We start from the raw sequence: 17,781 nt of genomic DNA, 5'->3' as shown, positions 1-17,781 counted from the left end.
AAGTGGTCTACATTCCAACATGAATTGCAGAAAGACCTCAAACAAAGTGTTGAACAATAGTGTGGGCTCTTCAACATACCAACAATCTGAAGGGTGAGTGAAGCCTTGTCCTCAAAGTCCTCCACCTTCACACACATCTCGTACACACCAGAGTCCTCCCTCTCGGACGCGCGGATGAAGAGGATGCTGTCCCTCTCCGTGCTGCGGACGATCACCCTCTTTGGGTCTAAAGACTGCCCGTTCTTGGTCCAGCTGACCACGGGCTTGGGCTTGCCCTGAAAGACGGAGAGTCACACCTTGTCACACGCTGCAGTCCGCAGGGGCCAGCACACGAGAGTTTAGGGCGTACGGTGAAAGGCACGGTTAGGTTGATCTTGTCCCCGACGTAAGCCACGTATCTCTGCCGCAGAAAACGAGGCAAGCGGGCCTTGGGGCGATCTAAAACAGAGAGTGGTAAACCACAGGTATTAACCAGATTGATGGGAAACAGCCATTCACAAACAAATACATTTTGGAACGAAAGATACAATTTCAGACACGTAAAATCACAAAAAACGTGCAGGTATAAAAGGTATGTAATGTTTAAACCAAATATAAACAAAAAGGTGAGTGCCCAAAGAAGAGGCATTGAAGCTTAGGGAAGGCTATGCAGAATGAAACTAAAACTGGACTGGCTGCAAAGTTAACAAAACACAAAATGCTGGACGACAGCAAAGACTTAAGCGTGTGGAGCAGAGAGCACCCAGAACAGACCATATGTATCCAGTCTTCTTTGGCTTCCAGTCAAATTCAGTTCAAGATTATAGTCCTGACTTTGCGTGCGTTGCATGGTGGGGCCCCTCACTACATCACTGACTTGTTATACCCCTACTCTTCAGTTGCATGGTGGGGCCCCTCAGTACATCACTGACTTGTTATGCCCCTACTCTTCAGTTGCATGGTGGGACCCCTCAGTACATCACTGACTTGTTATGCCCCTACTCTTCAGTTGCACGGTGGGACCCCTCAGTACATCCCTGACTTGTTATGCCCCTACTCTTCAGTTGCTCGGTGGGACCCCTCAGTACATCCCTGACTTGTTATGCCCCCACTCTTCAGTTGCATGGTGGGACCCCTCAGTACATCACTGACTTGTTTTGCCCCTACTCTTCAGTTGCAAGGTGGGGCCCCTCAGTACATCACTGACTTGTTATGCCCCTACTCTTCAGTTGCACGGTGGGACCCCTCAGTACATCACTGACTTGTTATGCCCCCACTCTTCAGTTGCACGGTGGGACCCCTCAGTACATCACTGACTTGTTTTGCCCCTACTCTTCAGTTGCTCGGTGGGACCCCTCAGTACATCCCTGACTTGTTATGCCCCCACTCTTCAGTTGCATGGTGGGACCCCTCAGTACATCACTGACTTGTTATGCCCCTACTCTTCAGTTGCATGGTGGGGCCCCTCAGTACATCACTGACTTGTTATGCCCCTACTCTTCAGTTGCATGGTGGGACCCCTCAGTACATCACTGACTTGTTATGCCCCTACTCTTCAGTTGCACGGTGGGACCCCTCAGTACATCACTGACTTGTTATGCCCCTACTCTTCAGTTGCATGGTGGGACCCCTCAGTACATCACTGACTTGTTATGCCCCTACTCTTCAGTTGCACGGTGGGACCCCTCAGTACATCACTGACTTGTTATGCCCCTACTCTTCAGTTGCACGGTGGGGCCCCTCAGTACATCACTGACTTGTTATGCCCCTACTCTTCAGTTGCACGGTGGGACCCCTCAGTACATCACTGACTTGTTATGCCCCTACTCTTCAGTTGCACGGTGGGACCCCTCAGTACATCACTGACTTGTTATGCCCCCACTCTTCAGTTGCACGGTGGGACCCCTCAGTACATCACTGACTTGTTATGCCCCTACTCTTCAGTTGCAAGGTGGGGCCCCTCAGTACATCACTGACTTGTTATGCCCCTACTCTTCAGTTGCACGGTGGGACCCCTCAGTACATCACTGACTTGTTATGCCCCTACTCTTCAGTTGCATGGTGGGGCCCCTCAGTACATCACTGACTTGTTATGCCCCTACTCTTTAGGGTCTTCAGGCCAGGGTCTTCTAAAGATCCCAAAAACTAATTTTAAAACCCGTGGAGATTCCAGCCTATATCACCCGGACTCTGGAACAACTTGCACCAGTCCCTCCGAGATCTTGACTGTGCTGACACTTTTAAGAAACATTTGAAAACTTCTCTTTTTAGTAAAGCTTTTAAATAACGCAAATTTTAACTATCATTTTTAATCCACTCTGTACCCTTTTTATGATGTTGCCACTGTTGTTTTCATTGAATTGTTGTGAAGTTAGCATGTTAGGCTAACTTCACAAACATGAGACTATTTGTCTCAAGTTTGTGAAGTTAGAAACATTTGAAAACTTCTATTTTTAGTAAAGCTTTTAGTTAATGTGCCTTTTAACCATAATTTTTAATCCACTTTGTATCCTTTTTATGATGTTGCCACTGTTGTTTTTATTGAATTGTTGTGAAGTTAGCATGTTAGTCTCATGTTTGTGAAGTTAGCATGTTAGTCTCATGTTTGTGAAGTTAGCATGTTAAGTCTCATGTTTGTGAAGTTAGCATGTTAGTCTCACGTTTGTGAAGTTAGCATGTTAAGTCTCACGTTTGTGAAGTTAGCATGTTAGTCTCATGTTTGTGAAGTTAGCATGTTAGTCTCATGTTCGTGAAGTTAGCATGTTAGTCTCATGTTCGTGAAGTTAGCATGTTAGTCTCATGTTCGTGAAGTTAGCATGTTAGTGTCATGTTTGTGAAGTTAGCATGTTAGTCTCATGTTTGTGAAGTTAGCATGTTAAGTCTCATGTTTGTGAAGTTAGCATGTTAGTCTCACGTTTGTGAAGTTAGCATGTTAAGTCTCACGTTTGCGAAGTTAGCATGTTAGTCTCATGTTTGTGAAGTTAGCATGTTAGTCTCATGTTCGTGAAGTTAGCATGTTAGTCTCATGTTCGTGAAGTTAGCATGTTAAGTCCCATGTTTTTGTAGTTAGAAACATTTGAAAACTTCTATTTTTAGTAAAGCTTTTAGTTTATGCACCTTTTAACCATAATTTTTAATCCACTTTGTATCCTTTTTATGATGTTGCCACTGTTGTTTTTATGGAATTGTTGTGAAGTTAGCATGTTAGTCTCATGTTTGTGAAGTTGGCATAACATGCTAACTTCACAAACATGACTGTTTGTCTCAAGTTTGTGAAGTTAGAAACATTTGAAAACTTATTTTAGTAGAGCTTTTAGTTAATGCATCTTTTAACTATCATTTTTAATCCACTTTGTATCCTTTTTATGATGTTGCCCCTGTTGTTTTTATTGAATTGTTGTGAAGTTAGCATGTTTGTCTCAAGTTTGTGAAGTTAGAAACCTTTGAAAACTTCTATTTTTAGTAAAGCTTTTAGTTAATGCCCCTTTTAACTATCAGTTTTAATCCACTTTGTATCTTTTTTATGATGTTGCCCCTGTTGTTTTCATTGAATTGTTATGAAGTTAGCATGTTAGTGAAGTTAGAAACATTTTAAAACATCTATTTCTAGTAAAGCTTTTAGTTAATGTGCCATTTAACTATCATTTTTCATCCACTTTGTATCCTTTTTATGATGTTGCCGCCGTTGTTTTCATTGAATTGTTGGGAAGTTAGCATGTTTGTCTCAAGTTTGTGAAGTTAGAAACGTTTGAAAACTTCTCTTTTTAGTAAAGCTTTTAGTTAATGTGCCTTTTAACTATCATTTTTAATCAACTCTGTATCCTTTTTATGATGTTGCCCCTGTTGTTTTAATTGAATTGTTGTTTTATTTCACCTATGTTTTGTACAGCGCTTAGTAATTGTATCTGTGAAAAGTGCTTTGGAAATAAAATGTACTTACCTACTGAGTTTTATTTTTTTATGTTTTCTGCCTCTGCCTCAAAGATAGGTTGAAAAACCCTGGCCTAAACTACGCTAACCCTGGTGCACACAACAAATATTATCCCAGCATGCTTCGAAGTAGTTACAAGTATGTTTACAGTCCAGTACTTTACGTGACTACATGCCGTACATTTCACTGGGGGCCCCACCTGCTGCGTCCACCGCAGCAACATTTGTCAGGACTCAAAATAGAGCACGTGTGTGTCCTCACAGCAGAGGCTGTGTCACCTGTGGACTCTCACATGACCACCGAGGAGGGCAAATGCCAATAAGCGGGAATACTTTGCCATTTTGTCGCTTCAATTAGGACAGATTAGAAAGTCTGTGGGGTAAAACCATCTCTGGGGGTGTCACGAGATCCAGGTGTCAGCACCCCACAGACCGACACTCGGATGCCCCGCCCACTTCCAAAGGCATCTAAGCCGGTAACTGAGCCTGAGAAGACACGCTAATGAAAAATAAAATCTGTCATATTCCTGGACCGCTTGCCAAGACATGTTTGTCGTCCCTCCATTACGCTAACCATGATTTGCAGGCCAGCCCATAGTGACACACATCTTACTCTTAAAAAGCCTTTGATGATTACCATGCCAACAATGTGAGCTTCTCCCAGCATGCATCATGTTAAGGATGGTTGTCGACACACACTTGGATCTCGTTTCCAGGCTTCACAATCCATGAGCTCTAACACACCACTTGCTGCCGTTCCAACTGAATCTGTGGCATTTGCGCCCCGGGAAACAAAATGTAGAAAGACAAAATGAAAAGTAAAACATGTTTTCTTTAAGGGTCCTGCACGTTTATCTGACTGATTATTGCATAAATACTATTTAAAAGATGGGTGGTAAACAGTAGAAAACCACCATTTGTAGCTACTTCCCACAATAAAATATTACCATTTACCGTATTTTTCGGAGTATAAGTCGCATTTTTGGGGGAAATTTATTTGATAAAAGCCAACACCAAGAATAGACATTTGAAAGGCAATTTAAAATAAATAAAAAATAGTGAACAACAGGCTGAATATGTGTATATTATATGAGGCATAAATAACCAACTGAGAACGTGCCTGGTATGTTAACGTAACATATTATGGTAAGAGTCATTCAAATAACTATAACATATAGAACATGCTATACGTTTAGTCTCTTACGTGAATGAGATAAATAATATTATGATATTTTACGGTAATATGTTAATCATTTCACACTTAAATCGCTCCAGTGTATAAATCGCACCCACATTGTTGGCATGGTAATCATCAAAGGCTTTTTAAGAGTAAGATGTGTGTCACTATGGGCTGGCCTGCAAATCATGGTTAGCGTAATGGAGGGACTATAAAAAAAAAAAGTGATTTATAATCCGAAAAATACTGTAAATCTCTCAGAATTGTTTTTTGTGTTTCTCCTTTTCCCAAATAAAGCATTTATCTTAAAACAACAACATTTTAGGTAAAATTCACACTTAAGTGGTGTCCCTAGGTTTTGACTCAGTCCTGTTATTAATCAACACAGAAAAAGGTAAAGTGAAATAACAGACAGACAGGGCTTTGCTGTCCGTAACACACACACGCACACACACACACCGCAAAATGAGCTAAAGTTACGCTAAAAGCGAATTAGCCTTCACCTCAAGCCAGGACTGCGAGTGAGCTGAGCTGCAGTTTGTTTCTAGAAGGTCAACGGGCTCATAGTGATGTTACTAGTTGTTGACTGGGAGGTGTTTATTATCATTTGGGGAGAGTCCGCTGCCTGATGCTTACCTGCTAAACGCTAAACACCGACTACATGCGCTCTGAATAAGCACTGCTGATTGGTTACAAACAGAGCGGTAACAGCCAATCAGATGGTTGTGTGGGTGGGACAATGCTGGGTGCTGTGTAGAGTACTGACAGAAACAGAGGCAGAAGGAAGCGGAGGCGGCTACTTAATATGTTCGTGTGGAAACTCGTTTGGTACACCTCTGAAAACCGAACCGAAACCCCCGTACCGAAACGGTTCAATACAAATACACATATAGTTACACCCCTAGATATTAACAAAATGCAAGGTGGCTACATTTAATTTATTTAAGGATTCTGTGCTGAAAAGTCTGATCTTCTTAGGCAACTTTATTTTATTGTTGACAAGATGAGCCAAAACATATTTTAGGTAAAATTCACACTTAAGTGGCGTCCCTAGGTTTTTGACTCAGTCCTGTTACCGTAACATCACATACCCCCTTTGGAATATTCCACAAGTCACATGACCACAAGAAGTTCATTCAAATGACCATGGGAAGGACAAAAGTCAGCTCAATGGTTTCATTTTCAACTATGACTGGGAGGGAGGTTAATATTTTACCACGGTCCTGTTACTAGATTTCTTTTTTATTCTATACCATTTTATTTTTTTATGATTTTTTGGTAAATTGTAGAACCACTGCAATGTGCGTGAATGCAATGTGGCAAAATTTCCTTTCTTTTTTTTTTAAAAAGATTCTATGCTGAAAAGTCTGAAATGTAGTTACCTGAGATGAGCCAAAACATATTTGAACTCTCAGAGTAGATTGGAGGTACATTTTTACTCTATTTCTGGCCATAACTTTGGTTGCATAACCTAATGAGTGTGCTTTATGATTTTCTTTTCACATTTAATTGTAATATGACAGGCTAACCTCCTCCAACCTCCGAACTATGAGAGACCGGGCTTTCTGCTCCACCGCTCCCAGTCTGTGGAACACTCTCCCTGACCACCTGAGGGCACCACAGACTGTGGATGCTTTTAAAAAAAAGCTTAAAAACCCTTCTTTTTTTTTTTAAAAAACTTCTTTTTTTTTTTTTAGATATATGTGTGCTAGTTCTAGCTATTAGGCTGTTCTAGTTTTTATTTTTTTACTATTTATTTTACTTGTTGGGGGCAGCTATTTGTGGTTCTAGCGGATTTTTTAAATGCACTGTAGCACTTTGGGGCTGTTTGTTCAATGTAAAGTGCTTTTACAAATAAAATCTATAATTATTATTATTAATATTTTCATTTCAAATACTTTCCAAAATAAAAGGATACACTGGAACTCAAGGATGAAAAATCATCAGGGACTTAAGAGGTTGGAAAAACATTTTGGATTCATATTTTTTCTACTTTTGCTCAAATCTCATAATTAACGACAGTCCAAATAAAGTATGTTTGTTTTTTAAAATCCTGACCCTTTGAAGGCCCATTTGATCCAATTATGTCAAATGTATTTCTTTTAAAAGATTTGCAAAACATGAGTTATCATCCACACATTAAATGTTAAAGAGCTGAGGTGTAAAGATAAGGCATGAATAAGATGAGCTATAAGATAAAATAAGTTAAGTAATACAGTAACTTTGAATACAGTTCGATGTTTTGCTTTGTCAGATTACAGTTTATAGCAGTTGAGTGTAATGAGGACAAAAAACTACAATTTTAACTACAGTCATGACAATATATTCATGCATTCTGTAATTTCAAGGTTTAATTTTGGATCAAAAGAGAACATTTCCTGTTAGGAACTAGATGGGCCATCACACAGAACTTAAGTAGAAAGTAGAGCAAAAAGATAAGAAATAAACATGAATCCAAACATGTTCTATAATCTCTCTATACTCTTTCCTCCTTGAGCGACTCCAGGGCTACACAATCCAGAACCTCCCAGAGAGTTAATCCATTCATTTGTTAGATGAAGTTAATATATTTCAAAAAAGTGGTTTTTCAATGTATATCATTTGTATTTATATGATGAAGTTTAGTTACAGAAGCAACTAAACTTCAGAAGTAGTGTAGTTTGTGATGGTTCTAAAAGCTGTACTAGAGTACACATCTCTACTTTACTTTTAGCTGCTTATAGAGCGCCACCCCTTGTTTGGTTACTCAACTGCAGAGAGTACAAGGTGGTATTTACGTTTGCAGTAAGAGGTGTGTTTAGATGTTTTCTAGTAATTGTCAGGTCTTACTGGCGACCTCCTTCACCAGCACGGCCTCGGGGAGGGCAACGGGCGGGCTGCGTCCGCCGGCGTTCACGGCCACCACGCGGATCTTCAGGCGGTCCCCAGTGGTCTGGTTCTTGATGGCGTACCGGCAGGACTTCTGCAGATCCTCATTGACAGCCTTCCAGTCCTCAGCTGGAGGGAGGAGAAGTCGAGTTTAGTTCAGCATTTGTTGGAGTCATGAATTAAAATATAAAATCCCTGGTTTTCATCAGTTACACCAATAACTGTTGGACTTTCTGACTTTGCAATATACAAAACCCCAAAAGCAGTGAAGTTGTCACGTTGTGTAAATGGTAAATAAAAAGAGAATACAACAAATCCTTTTCAACTTATATTCAATTGAATAGACTGCAAAGACAAGATATTTCATGTTCACACTGAGAAACTTTGTTATGGTTTGCAAATATTACCTCATTTGGAATTTGATGCCTGCAACATGTTTCAAAAAAGCTGGCAGAAGTGGCAAAAAAGAGTGAGACAGTTGAGGAATGCTCATCAAAGACTTATTTGGAACATCCCACAGGTGAACAGGCTAATTGGGAACAGGTGGGTGCCATGATTGGGTATAAAAGCAGCTTCCATGAAATGCTCAGTCATTCACAAACAAGGACGGGGCGAGGGTCACCACTTTGTCAACAAATGCCTGAGCAAATTGTTTAAGGACAACATTTCTCAAGCAGCTATTGCAAGGAATTTAGGGATTTCACCATCTATGCTCCGTAATATCATCAAAAGGTTCAGAGAATCTGGAGAAATCACTGCACGTAAGCCATGATATTACTCACCTTGGATCTCTCAGGTGACACTGCATCAAAAAGCCACATCAGTGTGTAAAGGATATCACCACATGGGCTCAGGAACACTTCAGAAAACCACTGTCAGTAACTACAGTTGGTCGCTACATCTGTAAGTGCAAGTTAAAACTCTACTATGCAAAGCCAAAGCCATTTATCAACAACACCCAGAAACGCTTCGCGGGGCCCGAGCTCATCTAAGATGGACTGATGCAAAGTGGAAAAGTGTTCTGTGGTCTGACGAGTCCACATTTCAAATTGTTTTTGGAAACTGTGGACGTCGGGTCCTCTGGAACAAAGAGAGAAAGAACCATCCGGACTGTTCTCGGGTGAAATTGTAAAAGGCAGCATGTGTGATGGTATGGGGGTGTATTAGTGGCTAAGACATGGGTAACTTACACATCTGTGAAGGCACCATTAATGCTGAAAGGTACATACAGCTTTTGGAGCAACATATGTTGCCATCCAAGCAACGTTATCATGGACGCCCCTGCTTATTTCAGCAAGACAATGCCAAGCCAGGTGTAACAACATTGTGGCTTCATAGTAAAAGAGTGCGGGTACTAGACTGGCCTGCCTGTAGTCCAGACATTGAAAATGTGAAGGCTAAACTATGAGAAGGGAGACTGTTGAACAACTTAAGCTGTACATCAAGCAAGAATGGGAAATAATTCCACTTCAAAAATGTGTCTTCTCAGTTCCCAAACCTTTACTGAGTGTTGTTAAAAGGAAAGGCCATGTAACACACTGGTAAAAATGCCTTTTTTGCAATGTGTTGCTGCCATTAAATTCGAAGTCCATGATTATTTGCAAAAAACAACAAAGTTTGTCAGTGTGAACATGATATATCTTGTCTTTGCAGTCTATTCAATTGAATATAAGTTGAATATAAGTCTCTGTCTAATCCCCCTCTTGTCCCCACAATTCCCCCCTCTGTCTTCCTTTTTCTCTCTTTCTATCCCCTCCTGCTCCGGCCCGGCTGCACCAAATGATAATATAAATACATTTAATAAAGTCAAAATACAAGTAAGGCAACAAGAGAAGTATCCTACACTTCTCTTTTGTAAAGTAAATCTGAACAGCCGATATGGGCATCTACATCTGCTATATGATTTGCCCGAGAAGCTGGGCAGGACATTATAAAAAAAAAAAAAAAAGAAAAAAAAAAAGAATATAAGTTGAAAAGGATTTGCAAAGTCTCTTTTTATTTACCATTTACACAACCTGACAACTTTACTGCTTTTGGCTCTTTTGTAGTATGATTGCTTTCTTTTGCAGCTCAAGACCCCATTCAGGAAATGTGTGAAACAACATTCTTCTGCGTGTCATTAATCGACCTTGCGCTGGACTCTCAGATTAGCTTAGGGTCTAAAAGCAGGCGCTGCTGTGAGATGCCGGGCCCCTCCCCGAGTGCCGCTCTGCTTGGGGGGGGGGGGGGGGGGGTAGCCTGACCCTGGCGCCTCAGGGACAGCTGCAGACCAACATGGCTGAAACCCGTTAAAACTGCTCATCCATGGGTTTGTGGGGCTTCCAGTTTTGCCGTCTTTTTTCATACTTGAACGATAAACACACCTGCAGCTAGGTGGCAGCACTGATGGAATCCACAAACAGGCTCAACTGGAAATATGAGCAAGTTTATTGCTCTAAAACATGTTTGCTCACATTAATCAGATGTCCTTTAAATAAGTGTGCTGCTGGTTCAACACCTGGCACTCAGGTAGCAGCATGACAACATGAATGTGCTGCTGGTTCAACACCTGACACTCAGGTAGCAGCATGACAACATGAATGTGCTGCTGGTTCAACACCTGACACTCAGGTAGCAACATGACAACATGAATGTGCTGCTGGTTCAACACCTGACACTCAGGTAGCAGCATGACAACATGAATGTGCTGCTGGTTCAACACCTGACACTCAGGTAGCAGCATGACAACATGAATGTGCTGCTGGTTCAACACCTGGCACTCAGGTAGCAGCATGACAACATGAATGTGCTGCTGGTTCAACACCTGGCACTCAGGTAGCAGCATGACAACATGAATGTGCTGCTGGTTCAACACCTGGCACTCAGGTAGCAGCATGACAACATGAATGTGCTGCTGGTTCAGCACCTGGCACACAGGTAGCAGCATGACAACATGAATGTGCTGCTGGTTCAACACCTGGCACTCAGGTAGCAGCATGACAACATGAATGTGCTGCTGGTTCAACACCTGGCACTCAGGTAGCAGCATGACAACATGAATGTGCTGCTGGTTCAACACCTGGCACTCAGGTAGCAGCATGACACTCAGGTAGCAGCATGACAACATGAATGTGCTGCTGGTTCAACACCTGGCACTCAGGTAGCAGCATGACAACATGAATGTGCTGCTGGTTCAACACCTGGCACACAGGTAGCAGCATGACAACATGAATGTGCTGCTGGTTCAACACCTGGCACACAGGTAGCAGCATGACAATATGAATGTGCTGCTGGTTCAAAACCTGTTTCTGTAACATTTCGGCTTTTTTCTCTTAAATAAATAAATGATAAATGGGTTATACTTGTATAGCGCTTTTCTACCTTCAAGGTACTCAAAGCGCTTTGACAGTATTTCCACATTTACCCATTCACACACACATTCACACACTGATGGCGGGAGCTGCCATGCAAGGCGCTAACCAGCAGCCATCAGAGGCAAAGGGTGAAGTGTCTTGCCCAAGGACACAACGGACGTGACTAGGAAGGTAGAAAGTGGGGATTGAACCCCAGTAACCAGCAACTCTCCGATTGCCGGCACAGCCACTCTACCAACTTCGCCACGCCGTCCTTAACATTATGACTTTATTCTTTTAACATCATTTTCATATAACAACTTTGTTTTTGTACCATTATGCAGGCCTCGAATTTTAACTTTTTAAGGTCAAGGCAAGTGTTGCCTTAAAGGAGGGCTCATGTCGAGTTACAGATGAAAGTTCTCTTTTTCTGGCCATTTTGAGCGTTTAATTGACCCCACAAATGTGATGCTCCAGAAACTCAATCTGCTCAAAGGAAGGTCAGTTTTGTAGCTTCTGTAACGAGCTAAACTGTTTTCAGATGTGTGAACATGATTGCACAAGGGTTTTCTAATCATCAATTAGCCTTCTGAGCAAACACATTGTACCATTAGAACACTGGAGTGATAGTTGCTGGAAATGGGCCTCTATACACCTATGTAGATATTGCACCAAAAAACAGACATTTGCAGCTAAAATAGTCATTTACCACATTAGCCATGTATAGAGTGTATTTCTTTAAAGTTAAGACTAGTTTAAAGTTATCTTCATTGAAAAGTACAGTGCTTTTCCTTCAAAAATAAGGACATTTCAATGTGACCCCAAACTTTTGAACGGTAGTGTGTATATATATATATATATATATATATATATATATATATATATATAATAATTAAGATTATTGTTAACGATATTCAAATCATGATTACTGATTGTTAAGTAAAGCAGTGTTGGGGTATGAACGTAATACCATCATGTCATTTGTAATGTCTAATAAAAAGCCTATAAATAAACATTACCCATATATTTATAAACAAATATTAGTTTTTTTTTATTCTTTAATAACATCAACTTGTCAGCTTTTTGTCATTACATGATGCCTTTATGTTGTATAAGAATTAACTATACACAATAACACATTAACAAAATGATGTCACATGAATGATTTTTGGAGTGACATGAAAAAAAACAAGTCATGTAAACAAAACCTGGTGTTTACTTTTTGATATGAAAAGAAAACACAAAGCAGTTTGGGTAATGAAGATGAAGTCTAATAAACAAGCTTTGTTCTTCTCCAACACCTCCCTAGTGTTTCAGTACAGCAGTTTGGCCAACAAAAACAAACCCCGGAGTGATACCTCACACATCGAATACACAATCTTCACAGCCAGCGTTCAATTCGATGAGATGACAAAACATTATAGTTAGTATTGATGTTATTTGAACACTGATACAGTTTGCAGTTAAAAAAAGGAGGGTGAACATCCCAGTAAACAAAGTGAAGACTTTATAAACAAGTTGTGACAACGTTCACGACACATCGCCTGCTGCAAAACATCAAATAGTTTTCTTCTTCGCTGTATACTTTGTGTGGGGACAAGTGAGTCTGTCTCCAATATTGTCCACACCTGTCTCCATCCAAACACACTCTGAAACACACGGCGGGAAGCGAGGGAAAATGAGGTTAAACCAAGCGCTTGGCTCCGTTTACTCCGAGTTGAAATCTCCGCAGCAAAGTCTGTGTAGTTCGCCCGCCATGATTATCAAGCCGAAGACCGCTAGTGCGCATGACTTCCTGTTGCCGAAAATGCATTAATAAATGACGTTTCTTTTTGGTCATTAAAAAATTAAACGGTATTATTAACCGTCAGGAATTGTCGCAAATTATCATTATACCGTTTACTGTTACATCCCTCGTCTATTAACAAGTAAAAAGTCAAGGGCGGTCACGGCATGTTCTTGCCACAAATGTTGATCAATTTTTTGGGCATTACGGCAAACGACGAGGGCAGTCGTGGCAAAACTCGAGCGCCGATTATGACTTTTTTCTCGTAACATTAAGACGTTATTCTTTTAACATAATTTTCATATCCGACTTTTTCTTACATTACAGCTTCTTCTTAACATTATTTTCATATTACAACTTTTTTTGTAACATTACGGCTTTCTTCTCTTAACATTACGACTTTATTCTTTTAACAACATCATTCTCAAATGAAGACTATGTTTTTGTAACATTACAGCTTTTTTGTAATTCGACTTTATTCTCAAATTACAACTTTTTTTTTTTCTTGTGATACGTTTTCATTCTCAAATGATGACCTTTTTCCTGTAACATTACAATTTTATTGCGGTAACATTAAAACTTAAATTCATGTAATATTACGACTTTATTCTCATATTACTACTTTATTCCTGTAGGTTTATGAGTGTTCTTGTAACAATACAACTTGTTCCTGTGTGATTAGAGTAGCAACAGAAAGGCTCTCCACTTAAAATCTAGTGTAAACATCACCTTGTGAGCTGTGTCGTGTGCGTGACACTGACTAGGGCAGACCTGGGCATTCGGCAGCCCGCGTGAGGCCAATCATAAATTACAAAGTACATTTTAAAAAGTATCTATCTCGAGTGTGCAATACAACGGTGCTGCTTTTGTTTTGAAAAGCGTTATTTGTATTACTTCCGTGTGGACGTATGCTCGTGTGTGATTGTGAGTGAATGTGAACAGCGGCAATCACAAATTAAAAAATACATTTAAAAAAACATCTATGCCGTGCGTGCAATACAACTGTGCTGCTTTTATTTTGAAAAGTGTTATTTATGGGCGTATGTCCGTGTGTAACCTGTGAGTGAAGGTGCAGAGCCACAAGTGATGCCCAGTTATCCCCGAGACGCTAAAAAGAGAAAAGTTGATGACGAATGGCGTGTTTTCAACAAGACATGGACTGCAAAGTATTTCTTTACAGAAATTAAAGGTAAAGCCGTGTGCTTAATGTGTGGTACACAGGTTGCTGTGTTTAAAGAATATCATTTGAATCGCCACTACACGACGAAGCACGAGGAAAAATACCGGAATCTGTCTGATGAAGCTCGCGCCAGGGAGGCTGATGCGTTGATGGTAAAACTGCAAACCCAACAAGAATTTTTTGCCAAATTTCACACCCCCAGACATGCAGCCTTCAGGACAAGTTTCGTCATTTCTCACAAAATCGGCAGAAAAAGTAAGGCGTTTTCTGACGGAGAGTTTATAAAGGAGTGCTTATTGGACTCTGTTGCGCTGATATGCCCGGAGAAGAGGGGCGCATTTGAGAACGTGTCACTCTCCCGACGCACTGTAACGAGGCGGGTTGAGACCATTGCTGGAAACTTGGAGCTTCAGCTGAAGAACAGAATGGCCGACTTTGACTGTTTTTCGCTGGCTTTGGATGAGAGCTGCGATGTACGTGACACCGCCCAGCTGCTCATCTTCTTACGGGGGATAACTGCAGACTTTCAAATCACGGAGGAGCTGGCAGCCATGCAGTCAATTAAAGAGACAACCACAGGTAATGACTTGTTCACATAGGTAAATGCGTGTTTGGACATGTTAGGACTGAAATGGGACAAGCTGGCAGGTGTGAAAACAGATGGTTGTGCATATCTGACAGGGAAAAATGTTGGACTTTTAAAGAGGATGCAGGATAAAGTGACAAAAATTGACATTTTTGCATTGTATTATAAATCAGGAAGTGTTGTGTAAGACAGTGTAAAAATAAAACTATCAAAAGCAACCTGCTTTTGTATAAAGTTAAGTTAGGTTAAATGAAATTATTATTATTATTATTTATCTTATGGTTTATCAAAAATATTTTGAGCAAAATGTAATTGAAATATTGTCGGTGTGGCCCTCCAGCAGTGCTCAGGTTGCTCATGCGGCCCCCGGTAAAATTAATTGCCCACCCCTGGACTAGGGACTCACTTGCATCCTTGCAGGTCTCGATGATGTACCCATCCAGGCCTGACAGTCCGATGACCTCCGGCTGGCTCCAGATGATGGACACTGAGGTGTCGTTCTTGTCCTCCACAAACAGATCGACAGGGGCGCTGGTCGGCTCTACGGGCGGCAGAAATAATTCGGTCATTATGGATACAGCTTCTACTGAGCGAGCGTTGGAGACTGGATGGTTACCTTTGGGTGGAGGTGGCGGAGGTGAAGGTGCTTTAGGTTCTTCAGGCTCGGCGGCCTCAGCAGCTTCAGCTAAACAGGCGTGGATGTCGTTATTTACAGCAGCATCATATTGTTTCATATGCATCTCACATATACTTCTTTATTTCATCCAACTGATCAGCAGAAAGGTGAGAACATGGTGACAGCTAATAATAATAATAATAATAATACATGTATGCAACATTCTATAGTCTTCTATAATTAGTGCTGCACGCCATCAGCGGGGAGGTGCAAGGCATCAAAGTGCAGGAGAGTTAGGTTTTAATTCAACTGAAATGAATAGTCTGTCAAAAAGTTAAAGTGGCAGACTGATGAAGATGTTCAGTTAATTACTAGATCATTAAAGCTGAGACATTTATTACCTTTTTACAGTCAGAGTAACAGGTGTTAAAATGAAGTAAGAAGCAGAGATATTCACATCTGCACTTGGCTGGGAGGTCACGTAGATGTAGTTTATGCTTAAGTCGATTGTAGGCCAACCTATAGCTGTTTAACACAGACCAGGCCCACTAGCATCTACAATGTGCATGCGGGATGTCCCAAATTAAATTTATTTTATTTTCTAATTGAAATCTGACCTGTGCATACATGTCATACAAATCATCTTGTTGATGGAGATGATCATATTTAGTGGAGAATTACTTGGTTTGGTTTAAGTTTATTTCAAATATATACAGTATACAACTGTACAAAAGTATACAAAGTGATACATTGTATAGTTTACAGTTTACACAAGAGAAGTGTGGGATACTTCTCTTGTTGCCTTATTTTTATCTTTGTTGGGGACATATACACACATACCTTATGTATGTGTATATATAGTTATATGTATGTACTGTATATGCCTACACACACACACACATATATATATATATATATATATATATATATATATATATATATATATATATATATATATATATATATATATATATATATATATATATATATATATATATATATATATATATATATATATATATATATATATATATATATATATATATATATATATACATAATGGATTATATTTATATTGCGCTTTTCTAGACACTCAAAGTGCTTCACAGAGAAGTGAGAAGCCATCATTCATTCACACCTGCTGGTGGTAAGCTACATTTGTAGCCACAGCTGCCCAGGGGTAGACTGATGGAGGCGTGGCTGCCAGTACGGCCCCTCCGACCACATCCCATCATTCATTCATTCATTCATTCACCAGTCTGAGCGGCACTGGGGGCAAGGGTGTAGTGTCCTGCCCAAGGACACAACGGTACTGATTTGGGTGGCAAGAGGCAGGGAGGGAACCCGCAACCCTCAGGTTCCTGGCACGGCTGCCCTTCCCACCACACAGCGATCGATCGATAGATCGATAGATCGATAGATAGATACACATAGATATAGAGCTATATATATATACAGATCTATACATACATACATATATATATACACACATACATATACATATATATGATATACAGTGTTTCCCATAAACTGCCAAGATACCTGTGGCGGTGGGGGCGTGGCTATGGGCGTGGCTATGGGCGTGCTCACAATGACATCGAGTAATTTGCATAATTTACTACAATATGATTTTCTCTAAAAAGGCTCACCAAATGTATACTTACTAATTAATAATAACAGTTTTGTTTTAAACGTCCATCCATCCATCCATCCATTTTACAATATAATTACAACACTTTATGTACATATTTATATACAGATTTGAAAAATAAGTTATTCACTGAACTATATTTATTAATTGTGGTTCTTACAAAAAATATATCTTATAAAATATAAAAGCTAAAATGTCTCTTAAAGCTCTGCCCCTTTAATTAGTGCATACTAAATAATTTAACTTTAGCCTACTACTACAACCATATTATTTACCAGCAACATAAAGTGAAACAGAGGCAGAGGTGTCCTGCCACAGTCAGTAACAAATAAACAGAAAACAGTAGTGGTCAAATACAAATAAGGCAACAAGAGAAGTACCCTACACTTCTCTTTTGTAAAGACTATATGATTTGCCTGAAAAGCTGGAAAGGACAAAAAATATATATATATATATATATATATATTTTTTTTTTAATTTGTGGCGGACGTAATTCTTTCGTGGCGGGCCGCCACAAATAAATGAATGTGTGGGAAACACTGATATACATATATACAAAAATATACACACACAAAAATATAAATATATATACACATATAGATCTATATCTATATATATATATATATACACATATATATAGATATATATCTATATCTATATATTTATATATAGATAT

General features: G+C 40.0%; 1 protein-coding gene across 12 annotated transcripts in view; it reads right to left on the bottom strand.

Annotated features, from left to right (window-relative positions):
* mybphb (myosin binding protein Hb) overlaps window positions 1-17,781 on the bottom strand; it is a 36,095-nt gene that overhangs the window by 17,168 nt on the left and 1,146 nt on the right. For all 12 annotated transcript variants that reach the window (XR_009824682.1, XR_009824684.1, XR_009824683.1 and 9 more), the window contains exons 2-6: window positions 15,455-15,523; window positions 15,245-15,379; window positions 7,916-8,083; window positions 350-438; window positions 80-275 (exon numbers count right to left, since the gene is read on the bottom strand). Coding sequence is in view for 2 of the 12 variants with exons in the window: in XM_062037980.1 (XP_061893964.1) it covers window positions 80-275; window positions 350-438; window positions 7,916-8,083; window positions 15,245-15,379; window positions 15,455-15,523 (657 nt within the window). In the remaining 10 variants the exon portion in view is untranslated. The remainder of the gene's footprint in view (window positions 1-79; window positions 276-349; window positions 439-7,915; window positions 8,084-15,244; window positions 15,380-15,454; window positions 15,524-17,781) is intronic.

The sequence above is a fragment of the Entelurus aequoreus genome, linkage group LG26 (genome assembly GCF_033978785.1).
Source record: "Entelurus aequoreus isolate RoL-2023_Sb linkage group LG26, RoL_Eaeq_v1.1, whole genome shotgun sequence".
Taxonomy (NCBI): domain Eukaryota; kingdom Metazoa; phylum Chordata; class Actinopteri; order Syngnathiformes; family Syngnathidae; genus Entelurus; species Entelurus aequoreus.
This window is presented reverse-complemented; position numbering and strand designations above follow the sequence as displayed.